Consider the following 18678-nt stretch of genomic DNA (forward strand, 5'->3'; position numbering starts at 1 on the left):
GATAAATACAGGATGTCCGGAAATTATGTAAACACATTTGTTAACTTTTGTTTGTGAATTACTTAACTTTGGGACACTTCCACTAGTGTTTCCAAATTATTGTTTACACTGGACAACTTCAGGTGGTGACCATAAAGCTAAAGGCTTGGTCTGAGCTTACTGGAGAAGAAACCATTCCACAAATACAATTTTGCGTACTTAAGGGATATCTGATCATATTGCAGGCTCCAAATCAGTCTTTTGAGGGCTTGTTGTGACCCGCCTACTGGGGTCAGTGTTCTACATATTATGTTTGTGTGAGAGACAAAGTAAATAGTACTAATACTATAAATTACGTCAACTTTATATTATCAGCGATATGAAACACCGACGAAAGTTTGTATAAAAATAAAATGTATGAGATTCTAAGTCAAAAAAATATCCATTGCCGATCATTTTATCCCATTTTATTTTAGGTTAGAACCTCATAATACAATTTAAATATAATGCATTTTTATATCTTTTTTAATTTTTATTATCTTCATTGTGCACTTGTTGTTGTACACAATGAGCTATCTGTGCTCTGCCAGCCACGGGTATTGAAATCCGGATTTCCATTGTGTACTCCTTATCTGATTGTTTCCTACGTCATAGCTCTCGTATAACGCTACTCTAAATTGATAAGTTTTTTAAGGTGTGACAGTTTACGGAGTTGCAACTTGTTATTCCCCAATTTTGCTTTTTTTATTTTAAGTTAAAATATCTTACTATACCTTCGGTTTGTATTTGTGTGTGTGTTACTTGGGATTTTCCATTTATTCAGTAGTTTTTGTTACACTCAACTTATCTTTAAACATTACTAGGAAATCTCTAAATGCTTTTGTTTTGTTTTTTTAATTTCGCGCAAAGCTACTCGAGGGCTATCTGCGCTAGCCGTCCCTAATTTAGCAGTGTAAGACTAGAGGGAAGGCAGCTTGTCATCACCACCCACCACCAACTCTTGGGCTACTCTTTTACCAACGAATAGTGGGATTGACTGTCACATTATAACACCCCCACGGCTGAAAGGGCGAGCATGTTTGGTGCGACCGGAATTCGAACCCGCGACCATCGGATTACGAGTCGAACGCCTTAACACGCTTGGCCATGCCGGGCCAATAGTGATGTCAACATATTATGTCACTGTGTCCGATTGTCCTCCCCATCCCAGCGGCAAAGCGATATATCTTCGGACTCGCACCTTTATAAATCGGGTTTCAACACCCGTGGTGTGTAGAGCAGAGATAGCTCATTGTATAACTTTGTGCTTAATTCCAAAATAAACAATGTGTTCAATAGTTAATAATAACTTTTTCATTAACCTTGACTTTCAGTTATTGATTTTTTTCATATACTTGTTTTTGAGTAAAATTAGTTTATGCAATTGAATATATCAACCAGTTTCGTTTTAAACGCTGTGAAACATGGTACTCAGGAAAGGTTATCTTTTTAATTTTCCATGGAATGGTACAAATAAGTACGATATAAGATACCTCACGGAACTGCTTTGCTACTCCAGGCGGCTATAGTAGGCGTAAGATACACATTTCGTCAGTTTGGTATTTGTTGACTCACGTGATGAATTTCCGGTATGCGTCACAGCACTTCCTGCTCATGGGGTCTACCTCCTAAACCTCCTTGCCATTCGCATAAGTCTTAGATCGAATTCTTACAGACGTTCAATAGAATATTAATGAAGTATATGTATTCCGACTTCTTTCATAGTGCTATATAATCTATCTGAAATTGAATAGTGTAATGCCTTGTTAAATATACCATACATATATATTACCAGTTATTTGTGCAATTTTTAGACTAAAATTGCAGTACTTTGATTATATATTTTTCACTACAAAAGATTTAACTCTACATTCATCCATAATGGTTAGTTTTTCGATATATCATTTTAAATTGTTTTGTATTTGGTTTTTAAGCACAAACCTACCCAATGGGTTCATCTGTGCTCTGCCAGCCGCTGGTATCAAAATCTGATTTTCAGTGTTATTAGCACTCAGATTCATTGCCGAGCTACTGGAGAGGATAAAATAATAGTATTTTATTATTTTTGTGTGGCGTGAACTGAGGACAATACTTTTGAAACTTTATTTTTTAGATTGAAACTAAGGGCAAGATACGTTGGAGACTTGTTTGTTTGAAATTAAGCACACAGCTACACAATGGGCTATCTATGCTCTACCTACCGGGTATCGAAACCAGCTAGCTAGAGGTGTGAGTCCATAGACCTTCCGCTGTGCCACTGGAGGGTATGGCTGTTTACTATCCAGATACGCCTTTAAATCACTGCTTCAACAATAGATGTATTTGAGACTAGTCAGTTGGAAAAATATTTCGGTATTTTTTGGATTTAATTTGAATGACAATACAAGCAAGCACATTCATCCATATAAGTTTTCCAGGGAGATTTTTTATATCGTGCAATGGACTGTTTTTGCTAGTGACGTTTCAACCAGCTGGTAGGTTCAGTGTGTGTCGTCTAGGGCTGGCTGCTGTCACAGGCCACTAAGAAGTTGCCATGGTAACCGTTAGTTAAGATGCAGGCTTTTTATGCTTGATGTTTAGTGACTGCGTAGTTTAACAGTTGTACGTCGATTATTTGTTGACATCATCAGCCCAGTGTTTGACCACCGGTAGTTATGGGTAGCTTGGTAATGTGAAATTTAATGGCATTAACTAGTTACTTAAGAAAATTGTTCTATGAGTTAATCTTTCCCTTAAGCGTTAGTTTTTTTTGTACAAGACTTCAATGGAAAGTACTGTATAGATATACCATTCCATATATACTCTCTTTTTCTTTTTACACAACTCTTTAGAGACTTGAGCACAGTTGGTTCTTAAATTTTGTTTTTGTTTACTACAATAAATTGGCACTGTCTAAAGTTGTTAAAATATTTTCATAGGTATATTTATTAAACAATGGTACAGAGGACTTCTGTTTTTTCTTTCATGAAACTTTAAACACTTATTAGCCTTTGAATACGGTTTAGATCTGTTATGCAGTTCAAACCATTTTATATCCATTCTTTACATATTTTGTGGGATATCTATGTAAATATATTGCAAAACGTTTTTCTGTTTTACTATATGGCCATTAGGTTGGTTTAAAGAAACACATTATGCATAGTGTTGTGTGAAATAACAGTGGCCGTCAATGATCATTGGTTTGTATGTCATCTATATTCAAAAAAGGACAATACTTTTTAAAACAAAGTTTTAAAACCAAGACTTTTTAACACTTCATGAAGTTTAATTGGTTATCAGTCAAATTTAGATTTTAATTTTTCTTTTTTGTTGAAGTAAATATAAACTTTAAAGATAACAGGCCTTAGATATGTGTGGATCATCTTGACACTTGTAGTTTGTATCAACATTACTTGTAGTATTGTCATAGGTTTTGCTGATTTTCTGTTGAAGACTCTTCTTACCTGAAACTTATAATTAGAGTAGTAGTCTTTTACACAGTATAACATATTCAAGGACTTCATGAATAGATTTTTAGCATTTGTCAGGAAAGGGTTTTCTTTTTTTTTAATCAAAATGCTTGACTTAGGTTTCATATAGTAAATGAACAGTGATTAGTAGTGTATGACAGATCCTAATCCTAGCTCGCAATCATTTTCTTGTTTTACAACACTGTGTTATGGAGAACTGATAATATTGAAGTTTTTTTTTGTCTGTGAAAGCTTGTGTAAGTTTACTTACAATGAACTAGTTTAAAGTTCCAATTTAACATGACCAAAAATAAGCCACATTTTACTCTGTTTGAAATTGTTCATTGGCTAAAAAGGAATTATGGTTTTTGTTATGCTTTATATGTGCACAGTAAATAAGTTTTATAAAATGTATCACTTCAGACTTGAAAAGTGAGTTATACATATTGGGGTTTTTAATTTGTAAGTACAGAAAAAAATGATAGATCTAAGTAATCATCTGAAAATTAAAACACACAGAAAGTTTCAAAAGATCCAGATGGTTGGTTATGAGAAACTCTATTGGGATGTAATTTAATCCTGTTCTTACTGAAGGTTATTCTTGGATTAATAAGTGTCTTTATAACCCATAGCTGGTCATGTGAAGTTTAATTAGATCCATTATATGTGTACATGCATATTTGTGCCATCTAAACTGATTTTTGTGACAATTTTTCTTTTTTTCAAGCAATTCTACTGGAAAAATATTTTAAAGATTTAAAAGTAAAGCTTTTGTCACTAGTGATAGACCTTGTACCATTTTAAAATTTATATGCAGTGGCAGTACACTGCCATTTAAGCCTACCATGCAGTTTAGACTGTATGTTGTGGTTAGTATATCAATCAACACATTGTGATTAAGTCCAGTCTGTACATTTTTACTAAAAGATCTACATGATCAGATTTATGCACTTATTTTTTTGCAGAGTTTATTCTCTTTAAGGTAATAATTGGTTTAAGTTTTGATTTGTGGATTTGAACAAAAGAAAAAGAGGAGGAAAAACATCAAAGTCAGTATTAATATGCACATGCTGTATGTATAAGTCAGAGTAGATTTGTGTTTCTACTTTTTAAATAACATGTTTTGGTAGTAAGTGCAAAAATATATTACTCTTCTGTAAACTTTGAAGCTTTGTTTTACAACCTCCAGACCAAATGAACTTTGCAGATAATATTAAAACCCAAAATATTTTCCTGACTGGACTTTTTCATTGGCTTTATATAAAATCACTTAATTTCTAAGAAAACTTGAACTTATCCTAATGAAATTAATTAGTTAAATAAGCATGTTTTCTTAAAATTATTAACAATTGTAATAATGTGAATGCTATAAAGATCAGGGAATGTTAACATTATTAAAAACTGATCATAAACATAATTAATAGAAAATATTTATTCATTGTTTAGTTTGAGGTATTAGAAATAATGTCACAAGTGAGTCATAGTGATTTCATTTTAAATTAAATTCATAATTTAAATTTGGTAAATATAGGTGGACCATGAAGTTGCCCAGAAGTAAAGTGGGCAGGGTGTAAAGAGTTTTATGATTGCTAGGGGCTGCAGAAGTCCTCTTCTAGCTCTGACACTGGAGCCTTTAGGAGTGACAAACACCACCATTCAGGGAACAGCCCAACCACTGCCTCCTCGGAGGCCCCCTCTTCCTTCTGCCTCATCTTCCATTCAGAGTGTCCCTCAACGTCGGGCTCCTGTTCCACCCACATCATCTGGAGTTGGAACAGCACTCCAAACACATACTGCTCCACTAAGGCCATGTGCTTCCCACAATCGTTCAAGTTTGTCTGTTTCAAGGAAGGAGTTTGTGTTTGGCTCACAAGATCCACTCATTGTAGCTTGGGATATCAAGGAAGAAGTGACACCTTCTGATTGGATTGGGCTGTATATTGTTGGTACGAGCCTTAAAATAAGAAATTTTCTAAGAGATATTGTATTACTGTGTCAGAATTTGTTCATAGTATTTTGGAATATAAAGTAAATAATTTGTTATTTATTAGCAGAACCAGTTAGACATGAACAAAATGAAAACTAAATGTTTACATCAGTCCAATAAAATATCATCTAGGCCAGTCATGATTTTTCATTTAAGTGGTACAAATATGTTCTTTATATTTCCAATAATCCTAATGTGAAATTTTATGTGCCTAACACAAGGTAATTGAATTTCATATATGTTAATGAGCAGTTATTGTGTTTGAAAGCATATGCAATTTAGCCAAAAACACTAATTATTTGAAAAAGAAAAGAAAAATAGACTGAATGTATTTGATTGGCTAACATATGATTGTTTGTTGATGATAATTTTTTTCCCTCTATCACTGTAATGGATTAAGTTGCATTCCTCTTTTTTAAATGGTGAGAATGAGTGTGAATCATTTAGTATAAACAATACAGAAGCTGTAAGTAAAACTTGCTAGACGTCTGTCAACCTTCAGGTAACCAAACTGCAAATCACACTGTCAGCTCAGGATTCTCTTTCTTCTTAGTAAAACATTTTATTTATTTATATAGAGAATTTTCAAATGCTAATCAACAGAAGGGTTATCTGTAAGACCAACAGAAAGCATTTTATTACAGTTAAATAAATTTACAGTAAATGGTGAACATTTGTATATTGTAGATGTAAGACTTTGGTTCTTAAAATGTTAAGGATGTTTTTGAATAATATTACAAAGTTAATTTTATATTATTTGAGTTTTGACAACAGATGTTAAATAATGAAATACTGAATTCCCAATAGAAATTGGTTTACCTAACATGATTCTAATGTATGGAATGTTTGTATTAAAAGTTAATGTAAAAAAATATAAGTCCTTGGTCTTGTATTGAAATACAAATGCACTGCAAAATTCATATTTTGACAACCATATCATTTTTTGGTTCTTCAAGTGCTTAACAAACATTTTTGTATAAAGATTTTGACTGAAAGAAATAGGTTATGAAGGCAACTACATGACTTTTATCAATCCAGATTTTGTTAAAATGAACTGATTATAAATGCTGAGATTACTTAAAGGTACAGCATAAGTCATAGTTTGCAGTAACACAATGTTCTAAGAACTAAACTGTAGCTAAACTAGATACTATCTTGTCACAGACAAGCTAACATAATTTTTTTTTTCTAATTTTAGAGTCATAAGTTAAAACAATGCATTATTTCCAGGATTTTCTACTAACTGAAACAAATCATATTGTTAAAAATAACGTGCTTTATAGGTCCCCATATTATGAAGTTAACAGTGTTTTACAGTTACAGTAAACAATGTTTAGGGCTTTTGTAACTATTAATTTTCCATCATGTAACTGTTCTGGCACTAGTGGTAGTTATTTAAATTTTTGGTTTTATGGTACAGTAATTAAATACAACTAAATTGTGAGAATGTACTTACTTTTTGCAGTGATTCCATCCATATGATTGATAATTGGTGCTGATGATACTGTATCTTTTCATAACTATGTAGTATTCTTCAAATGAAAACCATCATATCAGTAACAGCTTTGTACTTCTATTCAATTTGTAAGACAAATGACATATGACAGGTTTTACATCAAGTTTCTTTTTGTTCTACACATAACTGTTATTGTAACTAGACCTTTTTTGTATAGGAGTGCTTGAAAATACATCATCAGTATTCTTAACGTATTTAATTATTTAACAAAGTCACATTTGTTGGTTCAGTATTACATGTACAAACTATTTGATTATTGTAAACCTTTGGTTAACACTTCCACTTATTAGTTGATACCATCAATTAATATTAGTTTTATCCACTTATTAGTTGATACCATCAATTAATATTAGTTTTTAATACTTTTTTATAGTTATAGTTGAACTTCATTCATTTTTTGCTTCTTTTTGTGTGACATATGAGTTTTTATAGAACATAGTAAATGTATATGAAATAATTTTTTATTTATTTTGGATGGCTTTCACTAATCAAAATTTCAGAAAGTGTCTTTACAATTACTTTATACAACAGCATTCATGTTCGATCATCATAGCCTTATTTACTGTGATTCATAATGTGAGTTAATAGTAATTTCCAGTTGGACATTTAAAATGAAGGTTTTTAAGGTAATTTGTTTTTTTTTTACCACACTTGTTGGTGTTCTCACTTCACATGATGAGGAATCCCTTTGGTGTAAATAAATGAATAAATATATATTTATTGTAGAGACAGTTGTAATTGGTATTAGACATTTTAATTTAAAACATATAACAAGAAACACTGTTTGGCTTGCTGACATCAACATCAGGTTAAGAATGAATTTTGAAAGGTTTACTTAACCTGATGATTACCAAAGGAGATAAAAATGTTTATAATTGTTTTATATTTTTAATCTGTACATCAGTGCACATACTTGTTTATTATTAAAAAGATTCATCACTAGTTTGTGACCCGGTAAATGTATGGTGTTTACTAGAGCTGAATTAATTAATCTGTGACCCCGTTAATTGATTACGACAGTGTTTCTTAAACCACTGTCCATACAAACAAACAAAAAAAGTTTGTGGCAGGTACTGCTAGCTAGTTGCTTTCCCTCTAATCAGTAGTGACATTATAATCAGTGATGTCGAGAAAACCCACTTGTAGAGAAATATATATGCAAAAACGGCTCGTTTGGGTTGAGAAAATATTTTACATAGAAGAACGAATAACATTTCGACCTTCTTCAGTTATCGTCAGGTTTGTGAACGAACATTGTTCGTTCTTCTACGTAAAATATTTTCTCAACCCAAACGAGCCGTTTTTGCATATATAGTAGTGACATTAGCAGATATGTTTAGTAGCTGTGCCATAGTAAAGACAGGGTAAGCAAGTTTGGTGGCACTGGTCAAGAAAGCTGAGAAATTTCAAGTTAAAAAACTTATAAGGCTAAATATGTCAGAGCACAATTCAGTCCTTTATGTAGCTTGATACTTAACAAATATAGTAACAGTACTTAAATTATTTGTATAATTGGAAACACTAATTTTGACTTGTTGATTATTTTTATGGCTGTCAATTTAATTGTAATTTTAAATGCTTGGTCAATTTATGCCATGCTAATTGATGTAATCAATGCTCATGGGTAATAAATTATCCAGACCTAATGTCTACCATTATATGTGAACATAGTTAACTACCTGTACTAGTGTAAAACACTAAGAAAAGACACTGTTTTACCATTAATACTGAAGACAGTAAAGAGAAGGTTGATACTTACTAAAAGATAGTAAGTCTTGTCATGCACTAGGAAAAAAATTGTAAGTTAACATTTTTTTAAGTCTTTCTCTTAATATTTATGAACTTCATATTAGATAAGTATTTAAATCATAAACATCCTTTTATTAAAATAAGTTGGGTGAACTACAGTTAGTTAAACTGTAACAAATCTGAGTAGCAGATATGATGAATATCATAACTAAAGAAGCATCATTCTCAGCAGTAGTTAGAAACATACAGTATAACCCCTGCAGTTAGTCATTATGCTCTTAGTTCAAAGTAATTTCATCAGTTGATGATATAGAAATACTCTTGTAACTATCTATTATTGATGTACACAATATGGCAATTCAATGTAATTCCAACAGTCAGTCAGTCAGTGCTATATATATACACACATGTTTAGCAGTCATTCTTGTTTTTCTAGTGTAATGTAAATCCAACAGTCAGTTATACTATGGTAGTACAAAATAATTACTGAATTAGTTACATTATAGTAGTATAATTTAACGCTAGTGCTGATATGCTTTATCAGTACAATAAACAAATAGCAACAGTATGTTGTGTCAATACAATGTAACTTTAACAAATGGTTATAATAAAGCAATACATAGCTTTGTCATAAGTCATTATAGCACTATATTATACTATAACTTTACCATCAGTCGTGCTATGATAATACATTATAACTTGATTAAATGTATCAGCATAATGTTTACCACTTTGCAAAGATATAAAGTTTGTTTTTTATTTTGAAATACACTCTACAAATTTAATAGGTATTAAACTTTTAAAAGTTTCTTCATATTTAGAGTAGTTTGCATACTTATGAGAACACTCCATGGCTCTTGTAGTTTGATTTACTGTGCATAAGAAATAAAAATATGTTTCAAAAAAATTGGAAAAGCTTCAAAATAGCTGAATTATTGAGTTTTAAGGAAAAAAAGGAAAATATAGCAACAAATAATTAAGTACAGAAGAGTTACTCAAGATGGTGTAATGTTGTTAAACATGATTGCTTTTAGTTTCTGCACCTTTCACCTCTGAGAAAAATTTGAGGTTTTCACATTCTCAGTTTTTCCTGTAAATATATAAAGGGTGATTTTTTTCTTCAATAAACAACACTCAGTACAGTGTCATGTTCCACTGAAATGCCAAAATGGAGAGAATGAAAATCCTGTGAGAGAGCCAAAGTCAAATTGTGTGCAATATTAGTTGTAGGTGAAAAATAAATTACAAAATATTCCAGTGCACTGTAACTTGATTGTTAGACAGACAGTCAAGAATTATGATATCAGGCAAAGCAGGAGATGTACAACAGAGCTTATTAAAACCAGTGTTGGATATCTAAAAAAATCAGTTTACTGCAAAACTAAATGAAGAATGTGAATAATCATGCTGTTCATAGTAACAGTTCATGTACAAATAAAGTTTAAAGCAGTACAGTCTTAAGAATGTTGCAAAAACATGGCTCTTCAGAAGGGCAAGACAGCTCTTATCGAGCAAAAATAACAGAAAGGACATTAGCTTTTGCAGGAGAACACATCCTGGTTTTTGAAACAATGGAACAAAGTGTTTTGGACAGAACTTTAAACTTGAACTGTTGTTTGGTGTGGGTTAAGGTGTTGATGTATGCTGAAGAGTTAATGAGTATATTAGTTAATGAAGAGTTAATGAGTATATTAGTTAATGAAGAGTTAATGAGTATAATGAGTATGAATTTGATTAAGCAAAATTTTATAATTAAATATCAAAATGACCATAAACAAACCTTCAAGAAACCTCCAACTTATTTGACAAAGAAAAAACTAAGATGTTCAGCAAATGGAATGGACACCACAAAGTCAAAATGTTATCCCCATAGAACAAATTTTGCTGAACTAACTGTACTAAAGAAAACTTATAGACACTGCTTCAAGAGAAATTGAATCAAATTATGTCAAACTTTGAGAGAATACAACACAATTCCATAAAGATGCCAGGCTTTTATTGAGTCAAAGGTGGCCATAATAAATATCACAGCATTAAAGAAAATTAAAAATCATTTGTGTACTAATTTTAATTTTTTCTGTAAGATTAATTTGCAATAAATACAGGCTACATTATCTAGAAAATTGGTGATTGTTTTGTATATAGAACTCAAAGTGACAGTTGTTGATATGTTATAATAAATTTTTACACTACTGTATATGGCTTTGTGGTAATTGGTGTCAGAGATCTGCAATATTTCTTTTAGATGAAGCTGATCCTTTTCGTTTCTTGGGATATAAAAATAAACGATCTAACAACACCCAAAAAGGGCAAGTTTCATGGTTCATCGATTGGGATAGTCAATTCCCTGAAGGTAAGCAAATCCATAGTTTGTGTTGATTAGTTTTTATTTTGGCTAGTAGAAAAATATGTTACATAAATTGGTATTACCACAAATAGACTTGATTATTTGATATACACAAGGCTTGTTTGCGAAATGGGATTGAACCATGTTTCTATTTCCACCAAAGATACATTGAAATAAGTTGTATCACAACAATGGATAATGATAATAATAAGAGGTTTAAGTGATATTTATATTAAATATATACTGAATTTTAGTAGTTGAAGAAATATTCACTATTTTAATATTTTAATAACCATTACAGCAGCTTAAAGCCATGGAAGAAAACCTGTTGAAAGAATCAAACAATTAATAACTAGTACAATGAACATGTTCTTCAATATGTGATGTTTCTACAGTGAGAATTCACCCACAAAACAATTAAAACTGCAAGAGAATGTTTCAAGGCATGCCTGTTAATGTATCAGATGACAATACCTTTATCAGCCTTGTTACGTGGTCTTAATTATGTATTTCCTGACTTACATTCTTGTATTTATCAGTGTTTTAAAATGGTATTTGAACAGTTTCAGATATGTTGTTACTTGTTATTCTAGTATACAAACCTAACAACTGCACATTGTTTTAATAGTTTAAAACAGGTTATTTTTCATCCCAGCACACAAGTATATAAAATGCATATTGTTTTAATAGCTTCAGACATTTTATTACTTATCATTCTATTTCACAAGTGTATGAAATGCACAATGTTTTCTTTTTGTTTTATTTGCTAGCTTGGCACTTTTGATTTTTAAAATTTTGTTGTTTTTTTAATATATGAGCTTTACCTTTATTTTAACCCTTGTATCATTGTTAGGTTATATATATTAATATCAGTGTTTTTTATATTTTTTGTGATTGTAACTTAGAATGCTGGGTGGATAAAAAACAAATTAACCTCCAGTGTATCTCAGAATGGCTGGTATGGGTATTATCACTTTTATTGATAAACAGAGAACAATGTTTTGACCTTTCTAGGTCATCTTCAGGTTAACAAACGTTAACCTTCGGTCCTTTCACCCTATTTGCTAATTAAAACTCTTTGAACTGTAATAAATTTTTAATCTTTGTTTTAAATGTTTCACACTCAAAATATACCTTGTACATATTCAGATGCAACAGATGTCTGTTTTCGATACTATCATGGAGTGACAGGAGCACTCAGAGCTGTTAGTCCTGTTGTTACATTAAGAAAGTCCACTGATGTTACCAGCCAGGTATTATTGATTTTTTTTTGTCTAAGAAATGTATAAATTACATGTTTGGATCTGCTATTCTTTCTATTTGTATACCATCAATCCACCTAATTAGCAGAAAAAAAATTGAAATCTATTACAAGCTTCATATTCTATGCTTTCTGTTGAGCAGTAAACAACCAAAACATAGTTGGAATCTCTGTAATTTGTTATATTATTATTTATTTTCAAAGAAATATTTAATTGCAAATCTTTTTGTAACTATGTTTAAAATCCAGTGGATGTCATTATCAAAAAAGAAGAGCTGTTTAATTTTGTTTTATATATTTTATGTTTCATTATGCCTTACGGCACTCACGCTCTGTTATAACACACATTCTGATGTAACATGGTATGTATTTGGCTCCCAGTTTTCAATCATTAAAGTTGTGAGTTTTGACACTTTTCAATTAAGGTTTTGTAGTACAGTTCATTAATTTTGCTAACTTTTAGTTAAAATAATTGTCCTTTTTATATTTGTTTTCATGAGAAACCTTTTTAGTCATGCCACCAAAGCATGCTTGTTTCTAGAGGGCAGACCAGTATATAAGAGGTGAACAGAAAAGAGATTGTAACACTGCCATTTTTCTTCTGGCATTTTGAGATATTTTTAATAAATCTGGGTGTTGCCCTTGGTTTTCACAATTTAAGTAATTTTTTTTATTATACTTGATATGTAAATCCTCAATTAAATGCAAGTTATCTACTGTCAAAGGCAAACTGTATGCTCTTAATCAAATTAAATATTGCTAACAGTCAACTCAGGTTGCTTGTGACCTTGAGATTAGTAAATCCATGGACAAACGAATATTGTTCATGTTGACAAATGGATACTAAGGTGTCAGTGAGCCTAAAAATGGTATAACAGGGTCTTTGTTCTCTAAGTTTTTTTAATACAAATAGCACATGGAGAGGAAGCAGGATACACCTACCTAAATGGAAGGAGACTAAAATTATCAGCAAAGGAACAGAAGAACAACAAGAGATGGCTGTAGAAGCTGCTTACATCTTATTAGAAAAGAACATAAACAATACAGCAGGAGACTATAAGTAGGTAGAAACAGCAGTGAGCCTAGTGAGATGAGATCAGAATGCTGATTGGTTGACAGATGACAATAATGAACCAATCGGAGAGTGTCACAGTGCATTGACCAAGAACCTAATCTGGGAAAGTTGTATACATATCCTTCTTTGTAAGGCACTATGATGCCACACACTCTTGATGAAGACTTGTAGTCAGTGTTGTGAGAATAAAGATCAAGTTATAGTATTCTTAAATTCATTGCTACCTTAATATTCTAGTGAATCCACATTACAAGTTTGGAAAGAAAAAAACATATACATCCTGCATCTAAGAGCAATACTAGACTTTGCTTGTAGCAATAAATCAGCCAGAATGAAGCAGTAAATTTTGTTCTTTTATTAGCTGTAAATTTTGTGCAGGATTTCTACTCTTTAAAATTAGGTGTAGGAAATGTTAGAAATGTTCAACATTTTATTTTCATACACTACATGTTTGTTCATGCAAAAAAGTAAATGTTTTACTGCATTTAACCATGTCAACAGTGCTATTAATAAATACAATCATGTGATAATTTTGACATACTGTTTTGTTTTCTTAAAATGGCTGGATATCTTGAATACCTGAAGTTCTCAATTGAATAAGAAAATGTCTTATGTACGAAATATTGATGCAAAGGATATCAAAAATGACTACTTGTGGGTAACTTTAAATAACACAATCCTACATTTAACATTATTGCATTTTGTGGAACCCAACTATCTTATTATAATAAGGTTACAGTTTATGATTATCCTCTAGAACGTAGCCTATGTCAATTAAAAACTGCTGCAATAAGCCTATTGCAGGCTTTATCTGGAAACCAGCCATTGCTGTGGTGAGCTTGTTTAAATAAAATTGGGAAGTTTAAAGAATGATAAGGCCAGATAATACTTTCTCAGTGTTTTAAATGAGATCAAGGATTGAATATGTGAACCACTTGCCACAATTTTTTGTAAGTCCTTAAATAGTGGACAAGTACCAACAGATTGGAAATAAGCTTATGTCACTCCTATCTTCAAAGGAGGTAATAGAAGCTGCCCCAGTAATTAGAGGCCTATTATTTTTAAATCAATTGTTGGAAAAGTTTTTGAAAGTCTTTAAAAAGATACTTTGCAAAGTCACTTAACAAACTTTAGAATTTTATCAGATAATCAACATGGTTTCAGTAAGGGGAAACCAAGTTTAAAAATCATTTGACATGCTTTGAAAATGTTCCTGTACATGTAGATGAGGGTATAGTGTGGAATTGGTGTATCTAGCTTTTCAGAAAGTATTTTACAAAGTGCCACATAAAAGGCTTGTGAAGAAACTTATCTCTATAGGTGTGGGGAACAAGCTAACTAACTAGATAGAAGAGTGGCCTGATGGAAGAAAGCAGAGTGTTGTTATAAATGGAGGTCAGTCAAACTGGATCAATGTTGCAAGAGGTGTACCTTAGGCTCAGTCTTAGAACCATTGCTTTTTATAAATTTACATCAATGACATAGATAAAGGTTTGGTCAATAAATTATGTAAATTTGCTGACAATATCAAGATCTTGGGTGTGAAGAGGATGTTGCTGCTTTACAAAAGGATTTAGATCATTTATTGAGTGAGGCTAATGGGTTTTAATTATGATAAATGCAAGGTAATGCATGTGGATTATTATAATTTGAATTACAACTATAATTTGGATGGGAATAACCTTAATAGTGTAATGAAAGAAAAGGATCTTGGTGTAATGGTTGATCAGTCTTTTAAGCCATCCAAGCAGTGTGCTGTTGCTAGTAGAAGGGAAAATAAGATTTTAGGTTGTATCTACAGAAATATTGAATACAGGTCTAAAGAAATTATAATTAGGTTAGGCCACATTTGGCATATTGTGTTCACTCTTGGGATCCTTATCTTAGTAAAGACATTGAGTTGTTGGAAAGAGTCCAAAGGAGGTTACTAAAGTGGTACCTGTAATGGAAGGCTGGTCATATAAGAAGAAATTAAGATCCTTAGTTATTTTTTATTGAGAAAAGAAGAATTAAAGGGGATCTGAGTGAAGTGTTTAAGATTGTAAAAGGAACTGATAATGTTGGTGCATCAACATTTTCCTACTTAGCAGCAAGAATTATTGAGCTAGGAGACACAGATGTAAATCTGGGCAAGTTAGAAGCTGTCTTCAGCTAAGACAGTTTTATTTATCAAATAGGATATTTGGCCTTTGAAATGAGGTGCCAATCACATGTTGTGGAGGCAGTAAATTTGAGTGAGTTTAAAAGAAAGCTTTATAAATGTATGAAAAACAAGGACTGCCTTTAATATTTTTTTTTATAGTTTTAGTTTGTATTAGAGAATGGGACGACCAAGATGGACCAACAGGTCCCTTGTTGTCCATAAACATTATTATGTTATTATTTATGTTACATATATTGTCACTTTCAGATTTCACTTAATACTATGATAATTGTAGTCAAATTTTGTTCTGTAAAAGTATTCATATAAAAGTTAAGGAGAAACTTATAATTATATATAAGATGGCAGAAAGCCATTTGTGTAAAAGAATAACTTATAAATGTTTATGCTCATTATAATCATATATTGAGGGATATATATGAAGTGTTAGTATCTTTTATGCAGTCTTTTGAAAGTTTTTGTAGCAGTACTTTATATTTGTGTAAGTGTATTGGAATATGTTACCATATTGGAATGTTTAAGAGCCGTGGAGTTTAGTTCAGACTTTCTTTGGAATAAGTTCTGTTTTATTTTGTTTTTAATTTCATTAGAAATTCATGATCAGAAATAATTATTCCTTGTTTAGTTTTTAATATTGTATTTTTTACATATTTTATTATAGTTAGTCATAGATGTACAAAGTGCTCAAATGATTAGGGTAATTATAAATAAAATATTTTTTTTATTAGAATGGTTCAAGCAGTGAAGAGGTATATTTACCTTCCAGTAGTCAACAAAATCTTACTGAGATGGTGAAATTCTCTCTCACAAGTGAGTGACAGTTATTAATTGTGTGACTCTCTTTCAGGTATGTGTTATTGTGTAGTAGAGTTTTATAGCTCGTTGACCAGTTTGAGTAGCAGTACTATCTCAAATAGTAGTTGTTTTAGATTAAACTGACAGTGCCAGGAATATAGTGTTGGCTTGAAAAGAATCATGTTAACAGATTGAAAGTACACCATTTTGTTTACTCTCATTCATAAATGCTTTTTCCAATAAAAGCCACATAGCACTTTTCACTACATATTTATAATGATGGATCAAATATTTAGTTATTTATTTAATATAACTAGTTGTAACAATAATTTATTATATAGATATATAGCTAAATAAACTTCACCAAATTAACCCTTATTAGCCTATGTATTATATACACAAATAACATATATTGCAATAGTTAAGAAGAGACCCATAAAAAATTTTACCTTTTATCTTACTAACTATATGTAATCTGAACTTAAATTTTGAAATGTTGTTAAAACTGAGAAACACTAGTGATAGTCTAATTTTATTTTATTAGTTGTTAGAATTTTGGTAAGATAAAATATTTATTTGCCTTTTGATAAAAATAAATTATGAAGAAAATCAGGAACTGATGTTAGTATGAAAAACTGTTAGGTGTTTTAACATTTTGCTTTTAAGCATATAGTTAGGGCAAAATTTGGCTGCCAAATTCTATTTGCATTTGTTCTTTTTTAACCACGCTAGAGATTACAGTGCTTCTATTGTTTAATGTTAGTTTTATCCTACATTACAGTGTTGCTTAAGGCTTAAAATGGCCTTGACTGCTTTCAGTGTTTATATTCTTTGCCAAATTATCTTGACATTTAGATTTCATCTAAAGGTCATCAAGTCCTTATTCTGTGCCAGATATGTAAATCTTTAAATGGCTTGAAGTAATAATGTTAAAGGGTTACACACACAAACAAATGAATACAACTAAACCAGAAAACAGAGATAATATTGAAAATTTTCTCAGTTTATAATCTACCCTTAATTTATAAAAATAATTTTTTTACAATTCAGACATTGCATTTATTATTGAATGTTAAAAAAGAAAGACAGGAAGATGATCTTCTGTCTTGCTAGTTTTACCAGTAATTTACATTGAGTTGATATATTAATAAGTCATAAACTGTTGACAAGTATAAAGTTCTTGTTTGCTTATAAAGTAACTCTACTGATAATTATAGACAAGTTCAAACATTTATGTGCATAGCAACATTTGTATAACTAAGTATAAACTGAACATTCTCATCCAATGTGGCATAAGTGCACAAAAAATGTTCATTGTTATATGTTTTCAACTCTGTAAATAAACAAAAGATTATGTGGTTTCATTATTTTAGTTTGTTTCGTGGTGTGCTTGAGCAACAATGATTAATGGCTGATAAATTTTGTGGTGTAAAGTTGTCACAAAATGTATTATTTTTTTAGTTGTAATACATATTTCATTCACTAACTTGCATCTCCGTTGCGCCAAACATGCTCGCCCTTTCAGCTGTAAGGCATTATAATGTGACGGTCAATCCCACTATTCGTTGGTAAAAAAGTAGCCCAAGAGTTGGCAGTGGGTGGTGATGACTAGCTGCCTTCCCTCTAGTCTTACACTGCTAAATTAGGGACGGCTAGCACAGATAGCCCTCGAGTAGCTTTGTGCAAAATTCAAAACAAACAAACATTCACTAATTCATATATCATACTTCTTATGATGATTTATTTTCATCAAAACAGAGCTTTAACCTTATCAAAACAGATGTAATTAGTAACTGTACAATATATTACTTTTATATTTTATGAAATACTTGTTATTTGTTAAATTTCTCTTTTTAGAGAGCTGATATTCTGGTTTCATTTATGTTTGTTTTTTCCTGTAGACATTCAAGCCAAGAATCTTAAAAAAGGAATGTTTTTTAGTCCTGACCCCTACATAAAGGTCTCAGTTCAATCTGGTAAAGAAGAAACTGTACCAATGTCACATCATGGTCAAGAATACCGGAGTGCGGTAGTGGACTCTACTGTTAATCCTTGCTGGAATGAAAAGGTTTGATTTATTAAATTCTAATTATAAAATTTTTATAATGTAATAATCTATTTTCTAAAAACATTTTTTCTAACACTTTTTGCATCAAGTTGGCCATTATATGTTAAAAAGTTTTGTACTGCTGTATTTCATCACTCAGTACCAAGCTATCCATCTCTCTCTCCCTCTACAAACACACACTTTCTCTGTTATATTGCTATCTCACTATATGTATGTCTGTTTCCACTTTACCTTTTTTCCTGTAGGTATGAA

General features: G+C 31.2%; 1 protein-coding gene and 1 long non-coding RNA gene across 12 annotated transcripts in view; one reads left to right on the top strand and one right to left on the bottom strand.

The window, feature by feature from the left end:
- LOC143246400 (E3 ubiquitin-protein ligase HECW2-like) overlaps nucleotides 1–18678 on the top strand; it is a 72858-nt gene that overhangs the window by 15798 nt on the left and 38382 nt on the right. For 5 of the 11 annotated variants that reach the window (XM_076493035.1, XM_076493039.1, XM_076493044.1 and 2 more), the window contains exons 2-6: nucleotides 4999–5413; nucleotides 10965–11072; nucleotides 12216–12319; nucleotides 16292–16373; nucleotides 18260–18426. In XM_076493035.1, coding sequence (XP_076349150.1) covers nucleotides 5050–5413; nucleotides 10965–11072; nucleotides 12216–12319; nucleotides 16292–16373; nucleotides 18260–18426 — 825 coding nt within the window. In that variant the 5' untranslated portion in view covers nucleotides 4999–5049. Of the gene's footprint in view, nucleotides 1–1716; nucleotides 1903–2555; nucleotides 2685–4998; nucleotides 5414–10964; nucleotides 11073–12215; nucleotides 12320–16291; nucleotides 16374–18259; nucleotides 18427–18678 lie in introns of those variants that run through there. The other 6 variants (XM_076493042.1, XM_076493041.1, XM_076493038.1 and 3 more) reach the window with 5 other exon arrangements.
- Nucleotides 431–2510, bottom strand: LOC143246403 (uncharacterized). Its single transcript, XR_013025960.1, has 3 exons — nucleotides 2220–2510; nucleotides 1964–2049; nucleotides 431–1758 (listed from the first exon to the last, which is right to left on the bottom strand). It is a non-coding gene; the product is annotated as an uncharacterized LOC143246403 (long non-coding RNA).

Source organism: Tachypleus tridentatus, chromosome 3, assembly GCF_004210375.1.
Source record: "Tachypleus tridentatus isolate NWPU-2018 chromosome 3, ASM421037v1, whole genome shotgun sequence".
Lineage (NCBI taxonomy): Eukaryota > Metazoa > Arthropoda > Merostomata > Xiphosura > Limulidae > Tachypleus > Tachypleus tridentatus.